This window comes from Pyrus communis, chromosome 13 (assembly GCF_041283825.1).
Source record: "Pyrus communis isolate YQ-2024b chromosome 13, ASM4128382v1, whole genome shotgun sequence".
In the NCBI taxonomy this organism is placed as follows: Eukaryota; Viridiplantae; Streptophyta; class Magnoliopsida; order Rosales; family Rosaceae; genus Pyrus; species Pyrus communis.
In genome coordinates, this window is record NC_142577.1 from 18719391 (window position 1) to 18744089 (window position 24699).

Here is a 24699-nt window from a genome sequence, read left to right on the forward strand (position 1 = left end):
GATTTTAGGAAAAAACAAGGGAGTTTTAACGAAAAGCCCACGATACTGTTCACTTTAACGAAAAACCACATTTTTACACTAAAAAGTCAAACCTAGTACTATTCACTTTACCTTTTATTTTGTCCTTATTGTTAAAACTCAAAGTTTTCAAGTCCTTTTTATTAATTTTCCTAAAAACCAATTGAGCCTTTGAATTTTTAAAATAACCTCCACGAACCTTCAGTTCCTTAGTGTCAGGTTAGAGTATGTTGGTAACGTGTTGTAGGCCTATTTAACTAAACAACTAAAGAGCAGAGAGAGAGGAGGTGCGGTGACAAGAGAGAGGAGAGAGTTTATGTTACTTTAAGGTGGATTTTTTTTCTCACCTCATTGTGTTTTTATTTATAGTACTAGCGAAGGTAAATTTTTAAAATAAAAAAAAACCTGGAGGTTTCATGATCTATAACACAACCACTTATAATTCTTAATCAATTAGGATTTATATTGCTTTGGCCGACCCAGTTTGAAATGAGGTCTGTATTTTTGTCAATTTTTATTGTTCTGTCTTTGCCAGATCCCCACCAACTAATGAAATGATATGGAGTGACTTTTACAACAACGCGGAAGTCTAGGGCTCAACTACTATTATATATGGAGCTAGCTTGCACGTCAACTATTGTATGCGGGAAGGAAATGTAAAAGTATACCTGCAACCTGCAGGGGTTCTCAACTACTATTATATATAGAGCTAGTCTTGCCTTCAAGACAAACAAACAAACAAACAAACCAAGAGGCAAAAAGAAGCATCCCAATAACATTTGGTAGACATGGAAATGAGCAAGGTTCTGGTGGTAGGTGGTACTGGGTACGTAGGACGAAGGATTGTTAAGGCAAGCCTAGCCCTAGGTCACCCAACCTATGTCCTTCAAAGGCCAGAGATTGGTCTTGATATTGAGAAGCTGCAGATGCTCTTGTCCTTCAAGAAGCAAGGGGCTCACCTTGTGGAGGGCTCCTTTTCTGATTTCCAAAGCCTTGTTCGTGCTGTCAAGCTTGTCGATGTTGTCATTTGTACCATGTCCGGGGTGCATTTTAGGAGTCACAACATTTTGTTGCAGCTCAAGCTTGTTCAAGCAATCAAAGAAGCCGGAAATATTAAGGTATGTGTATATTATTTCCATCTTCAGTCATCAATTAGTTACTGAAGTAGTAGTATTTATTTGTCCACTTTGTATAAAAAGGAACAGTGTAACCTTAATTATCAAATGACATGGTAACTACGATGTATGACCTCATATTTTTGAAATTAACAAATAGAAGTTCAGAACAAACACAACTATATATGAACAAATCACCGCACCAGAAGTTTGGATCTAAAAATGTAGGTTTTGATTGGATGTTTTATAGCACACATCACACAGCATGCAGGAGTTACAAGTCTAGAGTAAAACCACACAGGTTGTGCGTGCTGTGTTCAACATGAATGGTGAACGAAGAAATTCACAATTTTAGATCAACAGCTTTTTGTTCTTGGGGTGTGCTATTCACACGCATCTCGTTTTACTGCTCACGCATCTCTTGTTAAATTATGTCATTGGATATTCTTTAATTCATCCAATCCGACGGTCGAAAATAAGAAGAGTGTGAGAAATAAATAGGGGATGTGGATATCACACCCATGTTCTTTCCCTTTAATAAAGGTCCTTCCTTACCGAGGATAATTAGACCTGACATTCGTGTTGTGTTTTCCGTGTTCGTGTCATTTTCGTGACATATCTGATATCTTAAGGGATCGTGTCGTGTAACACGCGTTAAAGTAAACGGGTAATATGACCCAACTCAAAATTAACCCGTTAATATTATTAGGTAATATGACCTGACTCATTAAAGAAAAAATATTTTTTATCAATAAATAATGAAAATGAAAAACATGATTTGACCCAAAAATTGGAAAACATAATGCTAAATTAGTATATGCATACCATATTGTTACATAAATATTTCAAAACATTAAAAAAAAAAAATTGCCTTTCACATTTTTTAGACTTGTACATTAATGATTATAGATTTAATTTATTTTAAACTCTTTTAAAAATACTATTCATGAGCTTTTGCATATATTTTTTTTCACATTTTTCGCAATTGTAAATTAATTATTATGAATTTTTTTACTGTGTTCGGTGGGCTATTGGCCTACCAAGCACTTGCCGCCTGAAAGGTGGGCAGCACGCTTTACTTGATAATTTTATTTTTAATGTGTTTTGTAATTTTTTTTAATCTCACTCTTTGCCTATAGTATACTATAAAAATAAATAAATTTTAAAATTTTAAAATTTATATAGAATAATATTACAATAATACATATATAAGTTATTTTAGTAGTTTAAAAATTAAAATCATCAAAATAATTTTTTTTTAATGTGTGGGTTACTCACGTGTCACCCTCATATAAACCTGTTAAGAATCCGTTATTAACGGGTTGTTATCGTGTAACCCGATAACAATCCGATTAGTTATCGTGTTGATCTGAAACTCATTATTTTCGTATTTTTTACATGTATTAACGAACCATGTAAAAAATTACCAGGTTTAAGGAGAACCCATTTATTTTCATGAAGAAAAAGCTTTTAATGAGCTTTTTGGTGTTAGGTGGAATTGGGCAAAAGATCAATGTCCTGTAGCCGGTTATTTATTGTTTAATAGTGATGATATGAAATAGGAAACTTTAACGAAAAAATTTCCGTACTATTCATTTTAACGAAAAATCATATTTTTATACTAAAGAGTCAATTCTAACTATTCATTTTACCCTTTATTTTGTTCTTATTGTTAAAACTCAAAATTTTCAAGTCATTTTCATTAGTTTTCCTTATGGAATATGGTGTTACTCTTTGTTTATTATAATGAGGAATGTTAAGGAGAGTTTTTCAAAAAGTGGAACTCTCAAGGTATTCTACGCCACCTCATATTTTGGCACAATCTTGTGTCAATATTATAAAATATTATTTTAAAAACATGAGGTGGCGAAGAGTCCCAGGAGTCTCCTTAGCATTTCTCTAATATCATAAACCATATTGATAATGCAAATGGTGGGTTACCCTGATGATTAGGGTCTCTCATTTCAACTCACTGCGTCAGAATCAAAACCCTCTGCTCTGTATAGATAAGTGTAAAATATCATTAAAAAAAAATCATATTGTTATTGTAGGGGTGTTGAATTATGTACTTTTCTCTTCCTTCCCTTGATTTTCTGTGCAGCGTTTCTTGCCATCGGAGTTCGGTCTAGACCCAGCACGTATGGGACATGCACTTGAACCGGGAAGAGTCACATTTGACGAGAAAATGGTAGTGAGAAAGGCAATACAAGATGCTAAAATCCCCTTCACTTATGTATGTGGTGCTGCCTTTGGGGGTTATTTTGCGGGTAACCTTTCGCAGATGGGGACTGTCCTTCCTCCAAGGGAGAAAGTGCTTATATATGGAGATGGTAACTCTAAAGGTACACATATGTTTCTACATTAATTACTATATTTGTTTGGTTTAATTTAAACTACACGCGTAGAACTAATTGTCTTTGTTGATGATCTCCATGTTTTGTGAAGTCACTCTTATGGATGAAGATGACATCGCAACATACACGATCAAGACGATAGATGATCCACGAACATTGAACAAACCATTGTACCTTCGTCCACCTGAAAACGTACTCTCTCAGAAGCAATTGGTCGAAATGTGGGAGAACCTTCTCGGAAAGAAACTAGAAAAGATCACTATTTCTAAACAAGACTTTCTTGCTTCTATGAAAGGTATTTAATCATTTGAAATCAATGGTGTTCAAGAAAATTACAAACATATATTCATTAGTAAATTAATGGCTCTAGGTTACCCCCAGTTAACTGCATTTATATATATGTGGTTAATCCTGTCGATCAATCAACTCCTTGTCGATCAATTAAGGATTAACTGACACCAATTAGTGCTAAGAATCCATTGTTTAAAATCTAACATAAGCTTTAAACTTAAATTTCACACCTTAAAGTAGGCAACCATGTAAGATAACATATAGAAAACTTACAAAAATGATAGAAATAAATTAAAGTGGGGTACTTTCAGTTCTCAAATTATAGGATGTTAATCTGTTGCTACGGGGATCAATCAACATTCATATATAGCTACTTGTGGTTAGTCAGCATTAGAGAGTTACACATCTTATCTAGTTTGATTTTGATCTCGATCTGAAATATTATACTTCAGGTATGGACTATGCAGGCCAGGTAGGAGTGGGGCATTTTTACCACATTTTCTATGAAGGCGATCTGACAAACTTTGAAATCGAGGGAGAAGGAGTAGAAGAAGCTTCAAAGCTTTACCCAGAAGTGAAATATACACGCATGGATGAATACTTAAAATTATATGCATGAAATCATTTCAATGTATTTAATAACAGTTTCTCCTAAAATTATATGTTGTACTGTAATCCATCTATGCACTTTTGAGCGTGTAGTAGTAGTGTATGTTCAATCAATACGAGCGTGGCATATATACTGCTAGTGATAAGGAACCTTACTATATGTGTGTGTGTGTGTGTGTGTGTGTGTGTGTGTGTGTGTGTGTGTTATATGTAATAGAGTGAGGGCTGAGTGAGAAATCGAAAGGCAATAGCCAGTGTTGTATTGTTGCACCAAAGCCATAATATATCAAATATTACAAACATTTCAGTAATATATATCAGATAGAACATTAGTTGCATTATTTGTCCTATTACTTTTATTGGGTACAAATACATCAAGTTTGCCAATCTGTAGAAAGAAGACTAAAAATCACCATGTCCCTACTTCTTCCTTTCAAGATAAAATACTTTCTCAACACACCTTCTCTCTGAAACCCTACCTTCTCAAGCACCCTCTGTGATCCCACGTTGTCCACGTCAACAAGAGCTTCAAGTCTATCCAAATGTGGCCACTCTTTGAATATAGCATCAGCCACCAATTTCACAGCCTGGGTTGCAATTCCCTTGCCCCAGTACTTGGACCCCAAAACGTATCCAAGTTCACCTCTGCACCGATCATTGCCCGAGAAAGGGGTCACAGAAATGGAACCGATTGGCATGTTATCAAGGCAGATTGCCCTTAACCAAGGGTGTGGGATGACAACATCCTTGATGTAGTTTAGGCCCTCTTCTTTGGAAGCATAAGGTTCCCAAGTGCAGAAAACTGGGACTTTCTCATCTGTGGCCCACACCATGAAATCATCAATATCATCGAGATCCAACGGCCTCAGGGTGATCTTGGACAAGTCAATCTCGCTGCGTTCTCTTCCATTTGACATAGCAGAACTTCCCACCATATGAACGATTCTCAATATTTTCACTTTTGAATATATGAAAATATACCATTGTTTGAAGTTGTAACGGCCTTTGAAGTTTATATATATATGCGCGAAAAGTGAAGGCACAAGAACTTGCCTAGAAGGTTGAATTATAATTGAGTTGGGTCCAAATGGGTTCCTTGCGTCGGTCAATTACTTGGAGGTGAAGAAAGAAGTAAATGGATATGAGTGATCAACAAGAATTAGAAAAACTGCCACAAATAGTATGGGAGCATTTGGCCGCCTTGTTTGACCAACTGGCAAGGCACCACTAGGAAGTTTCCATGGGAATAAAAAAACTCAGGAAAAAAAAAAAAGGGATTCACAAATGGATGCTCTGCTTCCCTTCGATCTCTGCTTCCCTTCGATCTTTGATTGCTTAATGTGTTGAACAAAAATGTAAATTTTTGGAAGGAATGTTTGAGAAAGTGACTTTATTTCACTTAGTGATCGATTTGAACTTCGTGTTTATAATTGAGGCCGTTCATATTATTAATCTTTTTGTAAAATATCATCTCTACATAAAATAAATTACAACTAAGATTGTTTAGTAATTCCATTGTAGTAAATAGATATTAATGGTTCTTAATGCTTTTACCAAATCCGTCCAACAATTGTTACATAGTTCAATAACTAAATAATCTCAAATTTTATCAATTTTTTACACAGATGATTTTTACAAAATGCTTTATAATATGAACATTCTAATCATAAAAATGAAGTTCCATAAATCGGTTACATAGTGAATTGAGGAGGAACTCCTCCTCATCTATCAAGAAGGAATTCTTCCTCATCTATTGAGGAACTAACTTAATTACATTTTTTATTACGTCGCCTTTGTGCAACTGGACTAATTGGTTATGTTTCTTGTGTGAAAGAACTGTCAACTGTATGACTACGTTAGCATGTTTGGTACAACTGCGTTTGAAGTTTGGGTGTAAGAGAGACACAATCTCTTAAGGAACTAGTCGAATAGTAATGGATATTGCTATTCACACATTTATTTTTATTTTTTACATATTTTTATTAATTTTTTGTTATTAATCTTCTTCAATTTATTTGATCTGTTTTGCCAAAAATTGATAGAAGTGTGTAAAAAGTAAAAATGGATGTATGAGATATGGATGACACTACCCATAATCAGTGGCGGATCCAAGATTTTAAACTCGAGGGGTCCCAATTATAAAGGTCAAAAAATTTATAGACAAAAATAACATTGAAAATTTAAATATAATACACTTCATTCAAAAATCATATGCAAAACAATATTACAAATTATAAAATCATAATTCAAGCGTCTATTACGACCATAAGAAAAATTACTAAGATGGTTGAAATAATTTGGGGAAATTTGGGCTTATGTATTGCCCCTGCCAGACGATAGAGAAAGGTTGGAGGAGAAGTGGGTGACACCGACGGATGAGACCATGGCAGAAGCAAGGAGGAGAGAGGCAAGAAGGGTCCCTATTTTCTTTCTTGTCCGTGCGCCGTCATCTTCTCCGAGAAGAAGATAGCCACTGCAACCTGCAACCTACAACCTGCACAAACCTCATGCTCGAGTACGAGGGGTCCTCGAAAAATTTATAGCAGTGATTTAGGATCGCCGACGAATCCTAGGACCTCCCCAGGTCCCTATGTGGATCCGCCCTTGCCCATAATAATTAACATCTGCAACATGAAAATAATTTTAACATCGACTAAAAACCGAACTCCAGCCTTTCTCTTAATTTGAGATGAGATTGTCCAAACTTTTGCTGAGTGAAATGCAATGTTAAGAGACAATAACAGTCTTACCATACTAGTAGTGGTGGTTATATGACTTGCAGAATGGAAAGGTTGATGTTCAGAGGAGTTTGATAAGAACGTTGGGTACTAAGCATTTTATTTGTTTTATATATGTACAACGGTATTTTACTCTATGAGATGTAAATTAAGCTAAGTCACACAATAAGTCAATCATAATTAAGTACAGGACTCAATACAATTATTATACGTTATCTTCATGCATCCATGTGCGTTGAACTGAAACTTTTACCTACAAATAAAAAATAATACTATTAAACTATAGTACTGGTTAGTAAAGCATCTCTTGTTTTGAATTCAAAGAATAGCATGTCACAATTTGTGAATGGTTGGTTTACCTACCATCAGTGAACATTTCACACTTTCTTTTGTTGTCAACATCCAAATACCGAAACCTATAAAATTTTAAAAAAAAAAAAAAAAAAATTTATCTATAAAACTCATCACAATTGATTATTTTTAGTACCATCTCTTGTAACCATCACAAATGGAAATGGAAAACAAATCTTTGGAAATCACACTACGTCCTTATAGGCTCTCAGACGCTGAGGACTTCTCGAAGTATACTGGGGTTGAAACGGTAACACAATTCACTCGTTGGAACACATTCAAATCCAAGGGGGAAGCACTTTCCTACATCAAGGACGTTTGTATTCCTCACCCTTATTGCAGATCCATCTGCATCAATGACTGTTCGATCGGAATGGTCTTCGTCAAGCCACAAGATGGTGATGACAAGTGTCGAGCGGATATCGGGTATGCGTTAGCAGCCGAGTACTGGGGACAAGGCATAGTAATCAGAGCTGTGAAGATGGCCATCACTGAAGGGTCACTGATTTCGTTAGAATGCAAGCTTTGGTTTTGATAGAGAACAAGGCCTCTCAGATAGTCTTGGAGAAACTTGGTTTCCACATGGAAGGTCTCTTGAGGGAGTATACCATTCACAAAGGTACAGTTAAAGATGTTTTCATGTAGTCTTCTATCCACTGATCTTATGCCATGAACCTGACCATTTTATTTCTGTAAATCTGGATTTAAACCAGTTAAAAAATGCTTTTACTATATTTATTGCTAGGCAATTTATTAAGTGGGAACTTTCCTATTACATGATAGGTTTAATAATAAGTATCATTTAGTTAAAACATAAGCATGTGTTACTCTTACCATTTTTTATTATTTTTTATTAATTTAAATTCTCTGCACATGTTATGTTTTAACCGGTCAGCTGTTTTTGTCACAGTAACACATATCACTAGGTATTATCTAATAATTGACTAGTTGCAGATTGTGATGTTAGTGACCAATTTGTCTACTAGTAGTACTACTAGGCAAGTTCATTGAATCCAAATCTATTATTTGAACAGATTTTGGATCACACATGATTGTATGACTGACTACTTTATACCCCCTATTTATATTTCCCAATTGAGCTTGGAACCATCTCAAACTTCCTCAAAGTTATGGAGTCCTCAAGAATTTCACTGCGTCCTTTCAGAGTCTCCGATGCTGATGACTTCTTGAAATGGGCGAGTGATGACAAAGTGACGCGCTATTTGAGATGGAACACCATAACCTCTAGGGAAGAAGCCTTGACATACATTGAGAAGGTTGCTATACCACACCCATGGCGCCAGTCCATATGTCTGGATGACCATTCGATTGGATATGTTTCGGTCAGGCCCGAAGCGGGCGATGACAAGTGTAGAGCCCATGTTAGCTATGCCGTGTCTGCAGAATACTGGGGACAAGGGATTGCCAAACAGGCACTGAGGATGGCCATGTCTAGAGTGTTCAAAGAGTTCCCATGTTTGGTGAGGGTTGAGGCTTTGGTGGAGGTTGAGAATAAGGGTTCCCAAATGGTTTTAGAGAAAGTTGGGTTTGTGAAAGAAGGTTTGTTAAGGAAGTATGGTTATTGTAAAGGTGAGATTAGAGACATGTTTATCTACAGCTTCTTATCAGCTGACAAGATTATGTGATTCATCTGTTCAAAATTTCTTAGAACATCTCTTAATGGTTTGGTTTCTTACTTTGAGGAACATTGTGTTGCATTAAGAATCTTCCTGCATTTATTGTGATGAGTTAAACTAATAACTGAATCAAACCTCCTGAAAAAGAACAACCAACGAGCTGAATCAACCCATATTAAGTGTAGTGATAAATGACCAACCATACCCGTTTTTAGTTAAAAAAAAAAAAAAAAAAAGAAAAAAGAAAAAAAAGGCTCGAGTGGTTAACAATTTTCACCTTAGCACCCAAGGTCCTTTGTTCAAATCATCCATCTCTCAATATCAGTTGTAGTTGTATAATACATATTTGTTAAATCTATTATTATCGTGAAATTTATATTTGGCGAGGGAATAAATGAAGTGTTAATGTAATTTTATAAGTTAAAGGAGATGCTTTGATTTCTTTCATATGGTACGTACGACTGAGTGTTCTGAAATATCGACGATTATATTTTATATATAGTGATGTAATAGATACTTGCAATGGTTATATATTGCATGAAACCCGTTCCACTGAGTGAGACATAGCATTTCATTCAGACCTTAACATACGACTAATTTACTTGAGATATTAATGTATCTTTTTACAAGACTGAATATTGAAGTTATCATCCCAATTCATATGCAGCATAGTACGGCCTATTATTACTGGGCTTAGATCCCCATTTGAAGAAGGCGAGTCATATCATTTTGTTAAGCCCAACGGATGACCAAATGTAAGTTTTCAGGATGATAACATCAATCAGATGCTAATGAAGTCTGATTCAAATGAAATTGTTGTGTCTATGATCTCCCATGTGGATGTGGTACCACTTAGGTCATCAATTATTGCCTTTCCTTTTACGATATTTGTCTTGAATCCTGATGCTGATCGATGCCCGCAACATATGCCAAGAGATTGGTTGATCCATTGCGGAAGGCCATGATAAGTGGTTTTGGTCTGACTTGGCCGGGGAAAATATGGTCCCCAACTTGCATCTGAACGACGATGCTCTAAATACGAGTTTTAATAATTATAAGTAACGTTATAGCAATACAACACAGTTACAAAGCTTGAGTAAATATACCAGTACAACACACTAATATCGTACCAAGATTGTTGGAAAAATAAGTGTAATATTGCTATAAATTCGTATCAGAAATATATGAAATAAATCATGCAAATAATGCGCTGAAATAATTGAATAACTATACAGAAACAAGGGTTAGAAGAACTTGAAAATTTGAGTCGAGATAAGCATTTAATACTCTGATACTTATACCCAATGCACGTGATAGAATTGTAGGAAAACACAACTTGATAGTATGGGATACTATATATTGCGCCCCACACCGTATTTTTGTTACAAAACAAACCCCCAAACAGCATAAAAGAAAGTAAATGCATAAGGGATTGAGATGGTCCACATCTCCTCGGAATTTCAAGGATGCCCATTGTTTAAGTCATCTTAGGGTCCCTATCAATCTTTTGTCACCAAAGATGTTCTTGTTTGCCTAATAATTTCTCTCTTTTCCCTTTTCTTTTTTCAAAGGAACCAAAAACATTTGATAAAAGTAAAATCTTTTCTCCATCTTTCCTTCTTATTACAAGTTTACGCGCATCTTCCCCTTCCCCATTCTGCTTTTCTTTTTCTTTATCTACTCAATTTCTTCTTTTATTGGAATGAATTTTATCCGCATGTATTAAGCTTTATGTAGCCATCGGACACATAATTATTAAGTTGGAATCCTTCAAGGCACAAATCCGAAATTAGGTTGGAAGCTTTTAGTTCAGAATTAAGTTGGTTTTTCTTTCTTTTCATCATGAAATCATCTTAATCTTTGCCAAAATGCATTACATTTTACTATTTATTTATTTATGGGTTTGTTGGGTTTAATGTTGCATCTTGGACAAGTCTACTTAATTTCAAATGCGACCTTGTAGTTGTAGATAAAAAAGGAGTGCTAAAACATATGAGTCTATCACGGGAAAAAATTGTGTATCGTCGAATATTTATAAAAATACGGTGAATAATTAGTCCATGTACGTAAATATTCCAATATTAGTTAATTATTCTATATGGAGGCTTTTCCAATAGGACACGGATGGATAAGATAAGCTAATAATACAAGTACCATTGTTAAATATGCACAAAATACGTGTATTATTCGTGAAAAATAATTAAAAGAAACTCGGAGATGATAAATTTACTTCCTTAGGTAAAACTAATTTGAACCATTTCTAAATTTTAATTATGAGCCCATTAAGAGCATTTTCACCCCATCCAGTTGTAAGGAGGATTGGATAATTCAAACCACTAAAACCAACAAAATGAGCTCTAGCCTATACATATCAGTGGCTATCCAGTGGGCTCAACACCCACGGACCAAGCACTCGGGCCATTTCATCCCGCCTTAGCGCCTCAATGCATTTAGCGTTAAGTTGACATCAGTCATGTTATATATATTTTTTTCGACGCTAGATTCCTCCCCCTCTGATGACCCATCAATTAGGGCGATGTTCCTTCCAACTGAAGACAATCCTTCAGATGAACCAAGCTCTGGAAACTCAAATACGATGCCGGATTCCTCCCCCTCTGATGACCCATCAAACGAGTTGTTGTTCTTTCCAACTGAAGACGAGTTGTTGGAAGATTCCTCCTACTCAACACAACGATCTTGAGCAAATCTTTACTCTCTAACGAGTCGTAGATTGGGATCAAGGCGTCTCTTGGATGTATTGGGTGACTAAAATTTATGTGGTTGGTGTGGTGTGGGAAAACAAAGGTGAGGGAGAAAAGGAGGGGCAAAGAAGACGAGGGGATAGAAAGGGGGAGAGAGTGAGACACTTGGGAGGTTTCTAGAGAGAGGAGGATCTTTAGAAAAGAAGATACATTTAGTATTTTTTTTATTTTTTAAATAAATTTTAATACTAATTGTCGGGGAAATTTACTATTTGGGATGGAGATGCACTTGAACATTCACTAAGGCAATAATTGCCTTACCCAATTGATGGGGTAATTATGCCTTAGTGGGATGGATTTTCTCTAATACGAGATGCAAAATACTATGAAATGGGCATTTTATATCTTTTCTTGCTGCAAAATTCCTCAATAGTGAAATGTAATTATCCATCTTTATCGGAAGACGTAAATAAATCTTAAATATGTATTTATTTTTACATCTTTTGGTGATCAATCTCACTAAGTAATTAGAGAAAATTAAATTGGATATCAAATTTACAAACCTCCTATTGGACTATTGGAGTAGAACTTTCACTTACATCTACTAGAAATATGAAATGGAATGTAAACATGATTTTTGGATCTTAAATTTTCATTTCCTCATTGAAGATGCCCTCATAATGCATGAAGCTTAGCTTGAGTGTTAATAATGCTTCCAGCAATAATTATAAGAGAAGTAGAATTAAATGAAAGGTTTTCTTCAATATGTGAATTTTTTTTTTTCAATACTACATAGCATTAAATAATACGAAAATGAATAATTGGGTTTGAAAATATAAAATCTAAATTTTTTTTCCAAATTTAACAATTAAAACAACTGTTACAGTAAATGCTACGTAACATTGAAGTCACGCCCTGCACAATGTAAGTCGGTTAATACTCAGATCTTACAATTATCGTCCAAACCCGATCTAAAATTGAAATTATGTATGTATATATATAGATAACCCATCTACATAGATCGTTAATTATCCATATAGTTTTTTTCTGTTTTTCGAAATCATCCATATAAATTATAGAGTCAATAGATTTCTCAAAGTCCATCAAACCCTAAGATCTACTATAACCCTTGTAGTAAAACTCAAATTTCAACTCTTGGGGCAAATATGAGTTAAAACTTAAAACTCATTTATAGGCCAAATTTAGCCCAGGAGTATTCTTTGGGTTAGTGGGGTTGGTCCACCATATATGTATATTTTTTTAGTTTTATATTTATAAATCCATTGAATCCAATCGTTAAGATCTAAATGGATGAAATCCAATAGTTAAAAAAAAAAAAAAAAATCTTTTATGTGTTTCATATTCTTTCATAGTATTTCACGAGTTTCATGGTATCGGTTAGTGATTTTTCAATATTTGTCGGAATCTAAATATTTTTAGGTTAAAATGTTCATAAAGTTAAATTAGGATACTCTACATAACCTTTTCTTTTAAAAAAGTTACTTTAAGAAAAAAAATTAGTTTAAATTCATTTTTTAATAATTTGGTGCTAAAATTGTAACCCAGAAGAGTTGGAGCAAAAAATTTGTTTCTGTGTTAAAACCTAAATTTTCTGGTCTAAAAATTTTAAGTTTTAACTTAAGAGTTAAAGATGGTCTAACAAGCAATTGGGTTTGATTACACAAACAACTAAGAAAAAAATGGTGGACCAATCAGAAAGGACATGATACTTAGGCCTCGTTTGGCAGATCAGACTGTACTGACTATTTATGTCGAATAGGATAATTAGCCACCGGATAGTATTGACTAAATTAGTCGAGCGTTTGGTATAGTATTGAATTAATGATCGTATTATTTATAGTGTGTTTAGTACTATACCAGACAGAAGGAATTCAAAGTATTATTACTTTTAAGATAAAAATTGATGATTAATGGGAAAAAAAAAATTACACATTCATGACCACCAAATGGGTCAAATTAAAAAAAGAACAAAATCTTCCTTTATTTAAATCAAACTTAAAAAAAATTGAAAACATCTCTTTTGTTCCCCATATCTCTCCGCCGCATCCCCAAACTCCCTCCCTCTCTCTCCCTTCTTCTTCTTCCCCAACTGATTTCCGACTCCGAAGCTTTGCAATTAACACCCATAGACTTAGTTTTCCTTCACTGCAATTTCAATCACGAACATCTCTGCAAATACACCATGTTTCTTTGCAAGACCCAGTTGCAGAAGAAGCTCAGAACTCCAAAGAAACAAAGTGAGTAACGGAGTCAAATACAACATCGTCGTTCTTGCGAGCTTTGAGAGCGCATGCGAGCTTTGAGAGCGTATGCGAACTTAGCGAGCAGATTGGACTTAGAGCCTTCGACGCGCAATGGCCAGGCCTTGGGGCTCTTGTAGCAGAGGAAGATGTGGCAATTGTAGGCATTGATGGTGCCGGCAAGAACGATGATGGCGAGATGAGGTGTCGTGGAGAACGAAGTGTGAGAGAGAGGCAAGGAAACCAGACTAATAATCCACTCCTTTTGAAAAGGTTTATTATGCAGATGTATACCCTACTAAATAGGCACACTGACTAAATTAATCTGGTAACTATTTAATACGTAAGGACACCAAACGACCGGGTCCATATTAGTATAGTCATATATGATCCTTTATACGACCCACCAAACGAGGCGTTAGTGGAGAGGGTGGGCCCCCAATTGGTTGATTTTCCACGTGGCATTGAAGCTGTGCCACCAACTGCTTCTACTCATTTGATTCTAGGGTTTCAGTAAAGGAATCTGTCTATATCTTCAGACCCATATGGGTAATGCATTACGCATGCAAATAAAATTAGAAACCATAAGAAAAAATATTTTGGACTGGAAAACCAAAAATGAATCATTTTATTTTATTTTGTTTTGGTAGAAACATGCATGATTTTAGATTTTATCGTTTTTTGGTAGAAACATGCGAGACGAGGACATTATTTTTTGCTCTTTTCCAAACGAGTCTTTTCCAAAGAGAAAGGGAAAGGGGGATAAAACCCTAGGAGTTGAGTTGATCGTGCGATTCCTCTGCAGATATGTACATTAATTATTGTTGTATCAGTAGGGGAGTCAGCATGAAATCATTGATTGTCTACAATCTAATAACTTAAAAAAATTCTATGTACATTTGTTTGTGTATTGTATTTGACCCTATTAACAGCTTCAGCAAACTAAACTACCTCATTCTCCTAATTCTTCTTCTATTTTTTATATCATCATGTCTTCCTTTCTCTCTTCTTGTTTGCAACTCTATTGTGCACATCAAGTACTTGATGAAATGCCTTAGTTGACAAGCATTGGTAGTCTTCCACATTACTTTTCAATTTCATGTGGTCATCTTTGACAAGTCTCGACATATGTATCATAGCAGTTGTTGACATATATTGGCATAAGCCTTCAGCAGATGTTGGTAAGCTGTTAATAGTCCATTAAAGTTTTTTTGGTCGAAATCATTACCCCATTATTTGAAATTCTGGCTCCGCCATTATATCGTATACATAATGTACCCACGTAATATAATATCTCTGTCCTTTTTTCATTTCTATATGTAGAGGTCAATTATGTATTCACATTATCTTTCTTTATTTTTTCTCTGATTAGCTTCTTGTGTCTTATCAGTAATTATCTGAACATCTCAATCGCAAATCTTTGACATTTAGTAGTAATACTAATTTCAACTGGGGCTAATCCACTGATTTAATTCCCTGCTTTGATCACTTACTCGGAAATTTTCCTGAGTGGTGTCTTATCTTCACCTTATCAAATTAACCTTTTTCCATGGGATGATATATATGGACCCCCTGCGCTAGGTGGCCCTCTATATGTCATCATTTCATGAAATTAAATCGTCCACAAAGATGCTGAGGTGAATACAAACAATAGGGGACTAAATCGATGTGGGTCACTTCGTTGAATAATTATTACACAATCCACTCCACTCTACGGACGATCATATACATTCAGGACTCAAGAGCTAGCAGTGCACTTCTTACGTACTAATACTAATGAGTTCTATAACACCAGGACTCTATTATTACGACTTTGTATGTTAATGTTATGTGAAAGAAAGTTTACACATATTTCTGTATGGACAATGATTGTGTTTCCCTACGAGGGGACATACTTGTCCTCTTACTAACGATTAACAAACTTTTATTGTCCGAACATTATTCATTTTCAACATGATCATTTAAAGATTACTTTTTGTAAGCGTTTGCCTTCGATCCAATCGGTGGATCGAATTGATTATAGAAACATGAGTTTAATCAGTCGATTTATTAGCGAACAAGGAAAAATATTATCTAGACAAGTGAATAGATTGACCTTAAAACAACAATATACAAAACATTATTCAATTTGGAAATTTTTTAGTCATTCATATGTATAAAACAAAATAGATGATTCATCATGAGAATGCTACTTGTTAATAAAACTGTTGATTAGTTTAATACATATGGATGACTAAACAATCTCCAAATTGAATTATCTATTGCATGAGATGATGTTTTGATAAAGAGAATAAACATTTCCAATTATGATGTTCCAACAATAAAAGTTCGTTAATCTTAAGAGGAGAGGACAAGTAAGGTCTCTTATGGGGGGACAGAAGCATTATCCTTGTTGTATTATTGACTTATTGACACAATACAACACAATAACAATATATGTGTCATATAAGTTCCTCTTTACTCACAAATATACATTGAACCTTGTTGAGTGGGACACGATAGTTCCACCATTAGACTATCCCCAACTGAAGGTGCGCTAGAGGGCTCATTTTAGCCCTCTAGCCCTCCAAGAAATTAATATTTTAATGAACAGTGCAGGGCCATGTTTCTTACCATCTCCAACCGAGGGCCAAATGGCCATAAGGCTCGTTTTAGCCCTGTCACAAAAAATCGTCTCCAACCTAGGGCCATAGGGCCAAACATAATTTATTATTTAAATTTAAAAACTACAACTTAAATTTAAAAACTACAATGACTTAAATTTATAGGAAAAAATTGAGAATTTTTTAATATTTTTTTTAAATTTTGGCCCAAAAAAAATTCAAATTCAAATCCAATGGAAGCTGACGATTTGAATTTTTCTTGGCTATAAATAGGGTGGATATTGGGCTATAATTCACACACCTTTGAATTCAATCTCTTTCAATTCAAGTTTACAATGGATTCCAACTTTGGATCCTCTTCGAATTCCAACTGGCGGTCCTCATCTAATTCCGAATTGGAAGAAAAATAGGCGCATATGAGACAAGAAGATGAGGAGTCTGATGAAGAAAATGAAGCATCACAACACACAATATGTGGCAGCCATAGCTGCGGCCATGGTGTTTCAGCCAACTAAGGAACAACCTTAATAGGGTGGCTCTGTTGCTAATCGCTCTTACAAACCACGAAATAGAGCGATGACGCATGCCAATCTGATGAACAACTACTTCAATGCCAACTCGATATACACAAAAGATGATTTCAGACGTCGTTTCCGGATGAGACGTCATGTCTTTGAGCGTTTACTTCATGATGTCCAACATGTCAATCCATACTTTCAATAGGATCTGGACAGAGCAGGTCACCCTGGTTTCTCACCTCATCAGAAGGTTAGAATGATGGCCTATGGTTCTCCAACTGATTCAATGATGAAACCCTTGGTATGTCTGAGTCTACATACCTTGATACTCTTGTTGAATTTTGTAACACAATTGTTCAGCTTTACAAAGCGAAGTACCTCCGCGAGCCAAATCAAGAAGATCTGGATCGTCTCATTCTCAAAGCTGAAGACCGTGGGTTTCCAGGCATGGTAAGGCCATTAGACTGGATGCATTGGAATTGGAAGAACTGTCCCACCGGATGGCAAAGAGGCTTTAGCGGAAGGTCGAGAAAGCCAACTATTGTGTTAGAGGCGGTTGCCTCGTATAACACATGGATTTGGCATACTTTCTTTAGAGTCCCTAGATCCCAAAATGACATTACAGTTCTTAGGCGTTCACCCCTCTTCAATAACCTGGCAGAAGGTAAATCACCTCAACTTTGGTTAATGTTAATGGCATTTTTGTTTTGACTTATCACACTGTTCAACCTAAGTATTTCACGAATTTCAGAGTGAAAATCATTTCTTCTTCAATTTTTTGAACTAGAGATAGAAGGCAAGTTTATATTAAGGAAAAAAAGGATGAAAGTGGGTAAAGGGAGGGATGAGGGAGAAATTAAGAGAATGTATGAAACAAAAACTTAAAGTTAAACAACTTAATGGTTTTACGTTTTTGTTTGTGTACCGTTAATTATTGAACAACCCTAATCTTTGAAAGAAATTAAAAAATAAAAAAAATAAAAAACCCCTAATCAACAAATCCAATTGTATGTGATAAACATGATTTAAATGAGTGATGAGTTGATTGTTGTTTTTCACTTTCGTTCTGCTTGTGAATTGATGAGATTGACTACAAAATGTTATATCATGCAACACGCGTCGTCAAACTTTCATAAGGGGTATTTTGATTTAGGTCTTAAATTTGAACTGATATTGGATTTTGTCCAATGTTTTATTTATCTAATTTAATTAAACTTTTGGATTTATGCATCTTTATTCATATTTTTAATTTAAATATTTAAATATGAAGATCTAGCCACTTTCCTAAAAAAATAGTTAATAAAAATTTTGAAGTCATCATATATGATACCTACACCATAATTTGATTAAATACATTCAACATGTGGTAGAGATAGAATATACAGAAAAAATAAATAAAACTCAATCTAACTATCAACCGTGAAAATAGTTCAAAGACATTTAATCTCATACATTTACAAAACTCATACTAGTCTGTGTATATTTATGTGTGTGTGTGTGTGTGTATTTCCTACAACATTGATTATTTAACACAATGAACCTGTACATTTTTGCTCATTTAAGGTGCACAAGGTACATCGTAAATTTATGACATGCAGACACCAAGCAGTAAAAGCCCATATCATAATTCATACCCCTCAACACACGGGGTGCAGAAAGAGTTATGAATGAGAAATAATTTAATTCATATCTTTAATAGTAAAATTATGATAGGGAGCTTTACCAATAAATACAAAAACACAAAATACATTTCATAGAACTTCATTAGTTTTGAATCATTTCAAGGAGAGAGAAGATCCAGTAGACTTATTACTTAACCAAGACAAAACTACAAACCGACATCATCTATAAAAACTTCAAACTAATTTTAGATCGGTATAAATGAATTTTTGCAAGATCAATTTCAACATTTTATGCAATATCAGTTTCATAATTCATGCACTTCTGTAAGTTCAGTTTCAAAATTCCAACACTTCTGTAAGATCAATTTCAATTTTTTTGCACTTCTGCGTGATCAATTTCAAAATTTCAGCACTTCTGCTGGATCAGTGTCAAAGTTCCAGCACTTCTACAAGATTAATTTCACAATTCCAGCATTTATGCAAGATCAATTTCAAAATTTTCAGCAGTTATGCAAGATCAGTTTCAAAATTCATACATTCAAATCAATCAAACATTTAAAAAAAATACAAAATAAAAATAAAAATCTAAAATCTCAATTGTTCTAATAAAACTCATAAATCTAGTGGACAATATGAAGAAGAAAAAGAGAAGGGAGAAAGAAGGATAAAGGATCCTACTCAGATTTTAATAAGTCTAGTTTTTTCTCTCCGTTGTGAGAGCCCTCCGTGGTGAGTGTCCCTTCTCTCCGTGTGGGAGTGTGCTGGTTTATTGTTTTCAGTTCTTATCCGTTCTTTGCGTTGTCTATGGTGGGGTGACTGGAGTTTTAACCAGGAGGGGTTGGGAGTTTTCCTGTTGGTTGGGGTTTGGCTATCCAGTTATTTGGTGATTTGGGGAGTGGGTGAGGGGTGATGTGGATCTTCAACCCATCCTTGGTGGAGGGGGTTGGGGGTATTTATTATAGGATGTCACCTAACAAAGTTAATGAAATTAAAGGCAGACCTCCTACTGCCAAATCTGATCTCTGGCGCAGGAGTAAAAATCCTGTGGGAAGGCACGGAGACCCAAAAGTCACAATCCTCTCTGTGGTTTTTCTTCTAGCTATTCAGATAGAAAAAAGGCAAACAAGCAACACACCAAAGGTAAGAAATAACAATTGGTGGTCCAGGGGGATTTCTGAGTATACAAAAGCAAACTGTAGAAGAGCTGATCGCCAGGAAAAAGGAGACAGAGAAAGCATCTGGATAATGGCGAATCAAGAGGTGGAAGAACTGGTGGTCCACCTGGAGAAGTCAATGGAGATAACGACTATGGAACGAGGGATAAAGCTGGTGGGGACTGCCCTAACCAACAAAGTGTTAAATAAATGAGGAGTCAGAAACATCCTGAGAGCTGCGTGGAAGGAAATGGGGGAATTCGAAGTCAAATGGGCTCATGGAAACACTTTTATAATCACAGTGCAGGATGAAAGCTCGGCTGAGCGGATTTTGAGTCAGGTACCGTGGGCGGTTACGAAGCAAAATTTTTCTATTCAACGGTGGCCACCAGAGCTAGCGATAGAGGAAATCCCCATGGAGCTGGTTCCTTTCTGGGTTCAAATCCGGGGGGTGCCTCTATGTTTGTGTACAGAAACCAATGTAAGACGACTGGCCAAAGAGATTGGAGAGTTAATGGAGATTGAGGATCATGCAAAGGCTCGGGGCTTCCTCAGGGTGCGGGTGATCATTAATACAAAAAATCCTTTAGCTAAAGGATGCTGGATACCGCGGGAGAGTAACACGGATTCGTGGATTGAATTTCGATACGAAAGACTTCAGGATTTCTGCTACAAATGTGGGAGGATAGGACATGCAAATAACGAGTGTTCTTTTGAGATTGGGCAGAGCTCCACAGCGGGGTATGGTGAATGGACGAAAACGGGTCCTATTAGAGAGGAAATAGTTAAGCCAAAACAGCTGGTGGTTAATTTGGGAGAGAGGAGACCTGCTGGAGCCATCAGAAGAGGGGACCAGATCAATATGCATCGGCGCGTCGTGCCCACGGAGGCTACTGAGCGTCTGGAAGTGGAAGGGCCAGTGAGAGGGACAACAAACCAGGCGGAGACACACAGTCCAAGGAGAAGTCAGAAAACGTGGCACAGGATGAAAAATAGAAAGGAGGGTCAGGATGGGTTCTCTCAAAAGTGGGTGATAGATGGAAACATGGCCCAGATGGCCCAGCAAGTGTTTATGGGAATTGGGTGTTTGGGCCCTCAATCCACTACAATATTTAATATACCTAACCCACATTTTCTTACCCAGGCAGCCCGAGACCAAGAGCTACAGGAGATGGGAGAAGCTATTCAAGGCCAAATCAAGGGAACAGGTGGACATACTATCAAAATTAATGAAGGTGTTTCAAATTTGGGAAACTCATATGAATCAGAGACAACGGCATCGTCTTCTAGGCATAAACTGCGATCGAGAGGGGCCTTGCCGAGGATTGAGATTAGTGGGCAACACTGGAGATCGGATAGAGGGTGGAGCAGCGGAGCAAAGAGGGGCAGTCTGGAGACAAATCACTATTCTTTCAAAAGAAATAAACTAGGGGAAGGAAGTGCTAAAGGAAAAAATTTGGAATTACCTTTATCCAGGGAAACGACAACTGAGGCGAGTCCGTCAGAAGAGAAGTGGGATATTATTGAAGAACATGCTGAGACGATGTTACTTGAGTCAACAACACAATGGGAGCTCACAGGAACACAGGGTGGTGGCGGTTGGCCCTCAACAGCCACAAGAGAGCTATGACACACCTCGTATGGAACTGCCGTGGTCTAGGGTCGGACACGGTAGTTCGGGCTCTTCATGGGCTCATTAGAAAGCATAGGCCTGCTATGATTTTTCTCGCTGAAACAAAGATGAGAGATAATAGAGTAGATGGAGTAAGACGGCGAATGGGGTATCGAAAGGGGTTTCATGTTTCCCCCATTGAGAGAGCTGGGGGTCTTAGTATGTGGTGGGATGATTCTGTAGAAGTAACGATTGGTCATACTTCCAAACACATTATTGATGCTAATATCAATTATGTGGACTCGGATCGACAGGCTCGGGTTACTTGGGTATATGGTACTGCATATAGGAATGAAAAATTGGAATTTTGGCGGTGGATGAAAGAATGGTTTAAACCGACCAATATTCTGTGGCTTTGCGGAGGAGATTTCAATGAGATCCTCTGGGATTATGAGAAATCAGGAGGAGCAAGTTTGAACTATAACCGACCTCGGTACCTGGAGGAATTCTTAAATGGCACGGAACTTATGGACCTGGACCATAATAGGCCTTGCTTTACTTAGAGAGGAATGAGAAATGGGCAACTTGTCGAGGAGCGGTTGGACAGGGGTTTGGCTAACAGGCAGTGGCAAGACAGTTGGCCAAATACTATGGTTATTCATGAAACTATTATTGGGTCGGACCACTGCCCTCTAATTATTCAATATCAACCTCGGGTTAAGAAAACGAAGAAGCTCTTTCGCTTTGAAGCTTACTGGGCCAAAGAAGAAAGGTGTAAGGAAATAGTGGATCGCTGTTGGAGGCAACAATGCAGTCATGATGGAATTATGAGATGGCAGAAAAAATTGAATGATTGTCGAGTAAAGTTAATCAAGTGGAGCCAGCAGGAATTTAAATCGAGATGGCGAGATCTTGATGGCCTTATCAACAGGCTGGGGGTTCTTCAACATAATTGGCGCAAAAATTGGGAGGAAATCAAGATGGTTTCGGCGCGAATTGACAAATTGGGGGAGATTGAGGAGCAATTTTGGCAACAGCGATCGAGAGTGAAGTGGCTCAAGGAGGGTGATGCGAATACGGCCTTTTTCCATCAATCTACGCTTCAACGGAGAAGGAGAAATAAGGTAGTAAAGATTAAAGATGGGAATGAAGATTAGATTGATAATCAGTGCGAGGTTCAGAAGTATATTGAAGAACACTTTAAAGGTCTTTTCTCCACATCTGGCCCTAGAGAGTGGGGAAGTATATTGGATTGTTTACAACATAAGGTAAGTGATGAGATGAACGCTGGCTTGATAAAACCGGTAACAATGGAGGAAATCCAGACGGCAGCATTACAAATGAGAGGAATGAAAGCCCCGGGTCCTGATGGGTTCCAGGGGATTTTCTACCACTCATTCTGGAACTCCCTTATGGATGATGTGAATGGAATTGTGCAGGATTTTATGCAGGGGGTTTCGGATACGCAACGGCTTAATTCGACACACATTGTGTTGGTGCCGAAGATCACAAACCCGGACTCGGTCTGACAATTCAGACCTATTAGCTTGTGCAACTATTCCTACAAGATTGTCTCTAAAATTCTCGCGAATCATCTCAAGCCTCGTCTGTCGGAGATTATTTCCTCTACGCAAAGCGCTTTCGTGATGGGGAGACAAATTCAAGATAACATTGGGATTGCTCATGAGATGTTCCATTTTCTGAAACTCCAAAAGGCTAGGAGTAAGTTTGAGATGGGAGTGAAGCTTGATATGCATAAGGCCTACGATCGGGTTGAATGGGATTTCCTTGAAGCAGTCATGGAAAAGTTGGGTTTCTGTCCACAATGGAGGAACCTGGTTATGGGATGTGTCAAAACAGTGGAATTTGCTATAATCCTAAATGGGCAACCAGGGAAGCATTTCATCCCATATAGGGGAATCCGTCAGGGAGACCCTCTATCTCCGTATTTATTCATACTTGTTGGTGAGGTCTTGGCAATGCTTATTCAACAGGCCGTGGAAATGAGGCTGCTTAAGGGAATCCAGCTGAACTATGGGTGCCCGACTATTTCTCACTTGTTTTTTGCGGATGATACCCTGATTTTTATGCGCGCTGATAAACAAAACTGTGATAGTCTGATGAGGATCTTAGATGCTTATTGTAATGCTTCTGGTCAACAGGTGAATTATCAGAAGTCGTGTATTTTCTTTGGAGCAAATGTGCCTAGAAGCTTGTCAGTTGAGCTATGTCATAGCGTTGGCATGCCTTTGGCAATGGATCCGGGGAAGTACCTTGGTCTCCCGTATATTTGGGGTAGATCAAAAAAGCAGGGGCTTACTTTTATGAAGGAAAAAATTATGGAAAAAGTTCAGGGCTGGAAACAATGCACCCTCTCACAAGCAGGAAAAGAAATAATGATTAAGGCTGTAATTCAAGCAATCCCTGCCTATCCCATGCATCTCTTTAAGTTTCCTACTACTCTGTGTTCGGATTTTGACGCCGTAATTGCTAAGTTTTGGTGGGGGAAGAAAGGGGGGGAGAATAGCATCCACTGGGTTTCTCGGGGTCTTTCGGGGTACCCGAAACTGGAAGAAGGTATGGGGTTCCGGAATTTTCAAGAGTTTAATGATGCTTTGCTTGCTAAACAGTGTTGGAGATTGATTCATGATCCAAACTCGCTATGGGCGCAGCTTCTTAAGGCCCGTTATTTTCCTCACTGCTCTTTCCTGGAAGCTACTTTGGGGGGAAGAGCATCTTGGGGTTGGTCCAGCCTTCTGGTTGGGCGTGAGATTCTTCTGAGTGGAGCTCACTGGCAGATAATGAATGGTAGAAGTATCAGGTTATGGCAAGATAGATGGTTGCCGACTATCATTGCTAGGAAACCTACGGCTATTGGAGATGTGAGAGTGTCTCGGAATATGCGGGTGAATACAATGATTAATGAAGAGTCCGGAACTTGGAATATTGAGGCCATTAAGCCTTTTATATCTTTGGAGGACTACGAGGCCATTCTGGATACATCCATAGGAGATAGGCTTCAGGAGGATAGGATAATTTGGCCGACTACCAGGAATGGGGTGTACTCGGTGAGATCTGGATATCATTGGAAGCATGCTAGCTCGAGCTCTATGA

At 37.0% G+C, this 24699-nt stretch overlaps 6 protein-coding genes across 6 annotated transcripts; 5 read left to right on the plus strand and 1 right to left on the minus strand.

Annotated features, from left to right (window-relative positions):
* Positions 1 to 735: 735 nt before the first annotated feature.
* LOC137738124 (isoflavone reductase homolog) lies at positions 736 to 4698 on the plus strand. The gene is made up of 4 exons (XM_068477751.2): positions 736 to 1136; positions 3235 to 3475; positions 3579 to 3782; positions 4231 to 4698. The coding sequence occupies exons 1-4, from the start codon at positions 807 to 809 to the stop codon at positions 4395 to 4397; spliced, it is 942 nt and encodes a 313-aa protein (XP_068333852.2). The 5' UTR covers positions 736 to 806; the 3' UTR covers positions 4398 to 4698.
* On the minus strand, positions 4620 to 5384 carry LOC137738126 (uncharacterized). The gene has a single exon (XM_068477752.2). The coding sequence runs from the start codon at positions 5320 to 5322 to the stop codon at positions 4762 to 4764; it is 561 nt and encodes a 186-aa protein (XP_068333853.1). The 5' UTR covers positions 5323 to 5384; the 3' UTR covers positions 4620 to 4761.
* Positions 5385 to 7568: 2184 nt separating this feature from the next.
* Positions 7569 to 8293, plus strand: LOC137736143 (uncharacterized). The gene is given in 3 exon segments (XM_068475469.2): positions 7569 to 7973; positions 7976 to 8117; positions 8119 to 8293. Coding segments are annotated over 3 exon segments (513 nt in total). The 5' UTR covers positions 7569 to 7633; the 3' UTR covers positions 8150 to 8293.
* A 149-nt stretch (positions 8294 to 8442) lies between these two features.
* On the plus strand, positions 8443 to 9182 carry LOC137738367 (uncharacterized). The gene has a single exon (XM_068478004.2). The coding sequence runs from the start codon at positions 8607 to 8609 to the stop codon at positions 9120 to 9122; it is 516 nt and encodes a 171-aa protein (XP_068334105.2). The 5' UTR covers positions 8443 to 8606; the 3' UTR covers positions 9123 to 9182.
* An 8073-nt stretch (positions 9183 to 17255) lies between these two features.
* Positions 17256 to 17953, plus strand: LOC137736144 (uncharacterized). The gene is made up of 4 exons (XM_088683442.1): positions 17256 to 17348; positions 17403 to 17498; positions 17558 to 17861; positions 17949 to 17953. Exons 1-4 carry the CDS (start codon positions 17256 to 17258, stop codon positions 17951 to 17953), a joined length of 498 nt encoding a protein of 165 aa, XP_088539568.1.
* A 4201-nt stretch (positions 17954 to 22154) lies between these two features.
* LOC137724938 (uncharacterized) lies at positions 22155 to 22742 on the plus strand. The gene has a single exon (XM_068463574.2). It carries the CDS (start codon positions 22155 to 22157, stop codon positions 22740 to 22742), a length of 588 nt encoding a protein of 195 aa, XP_068319675.2.
* The last annotated feature ends 1957 nt before the right edge of the window (positions 22743 to 24699 follow it).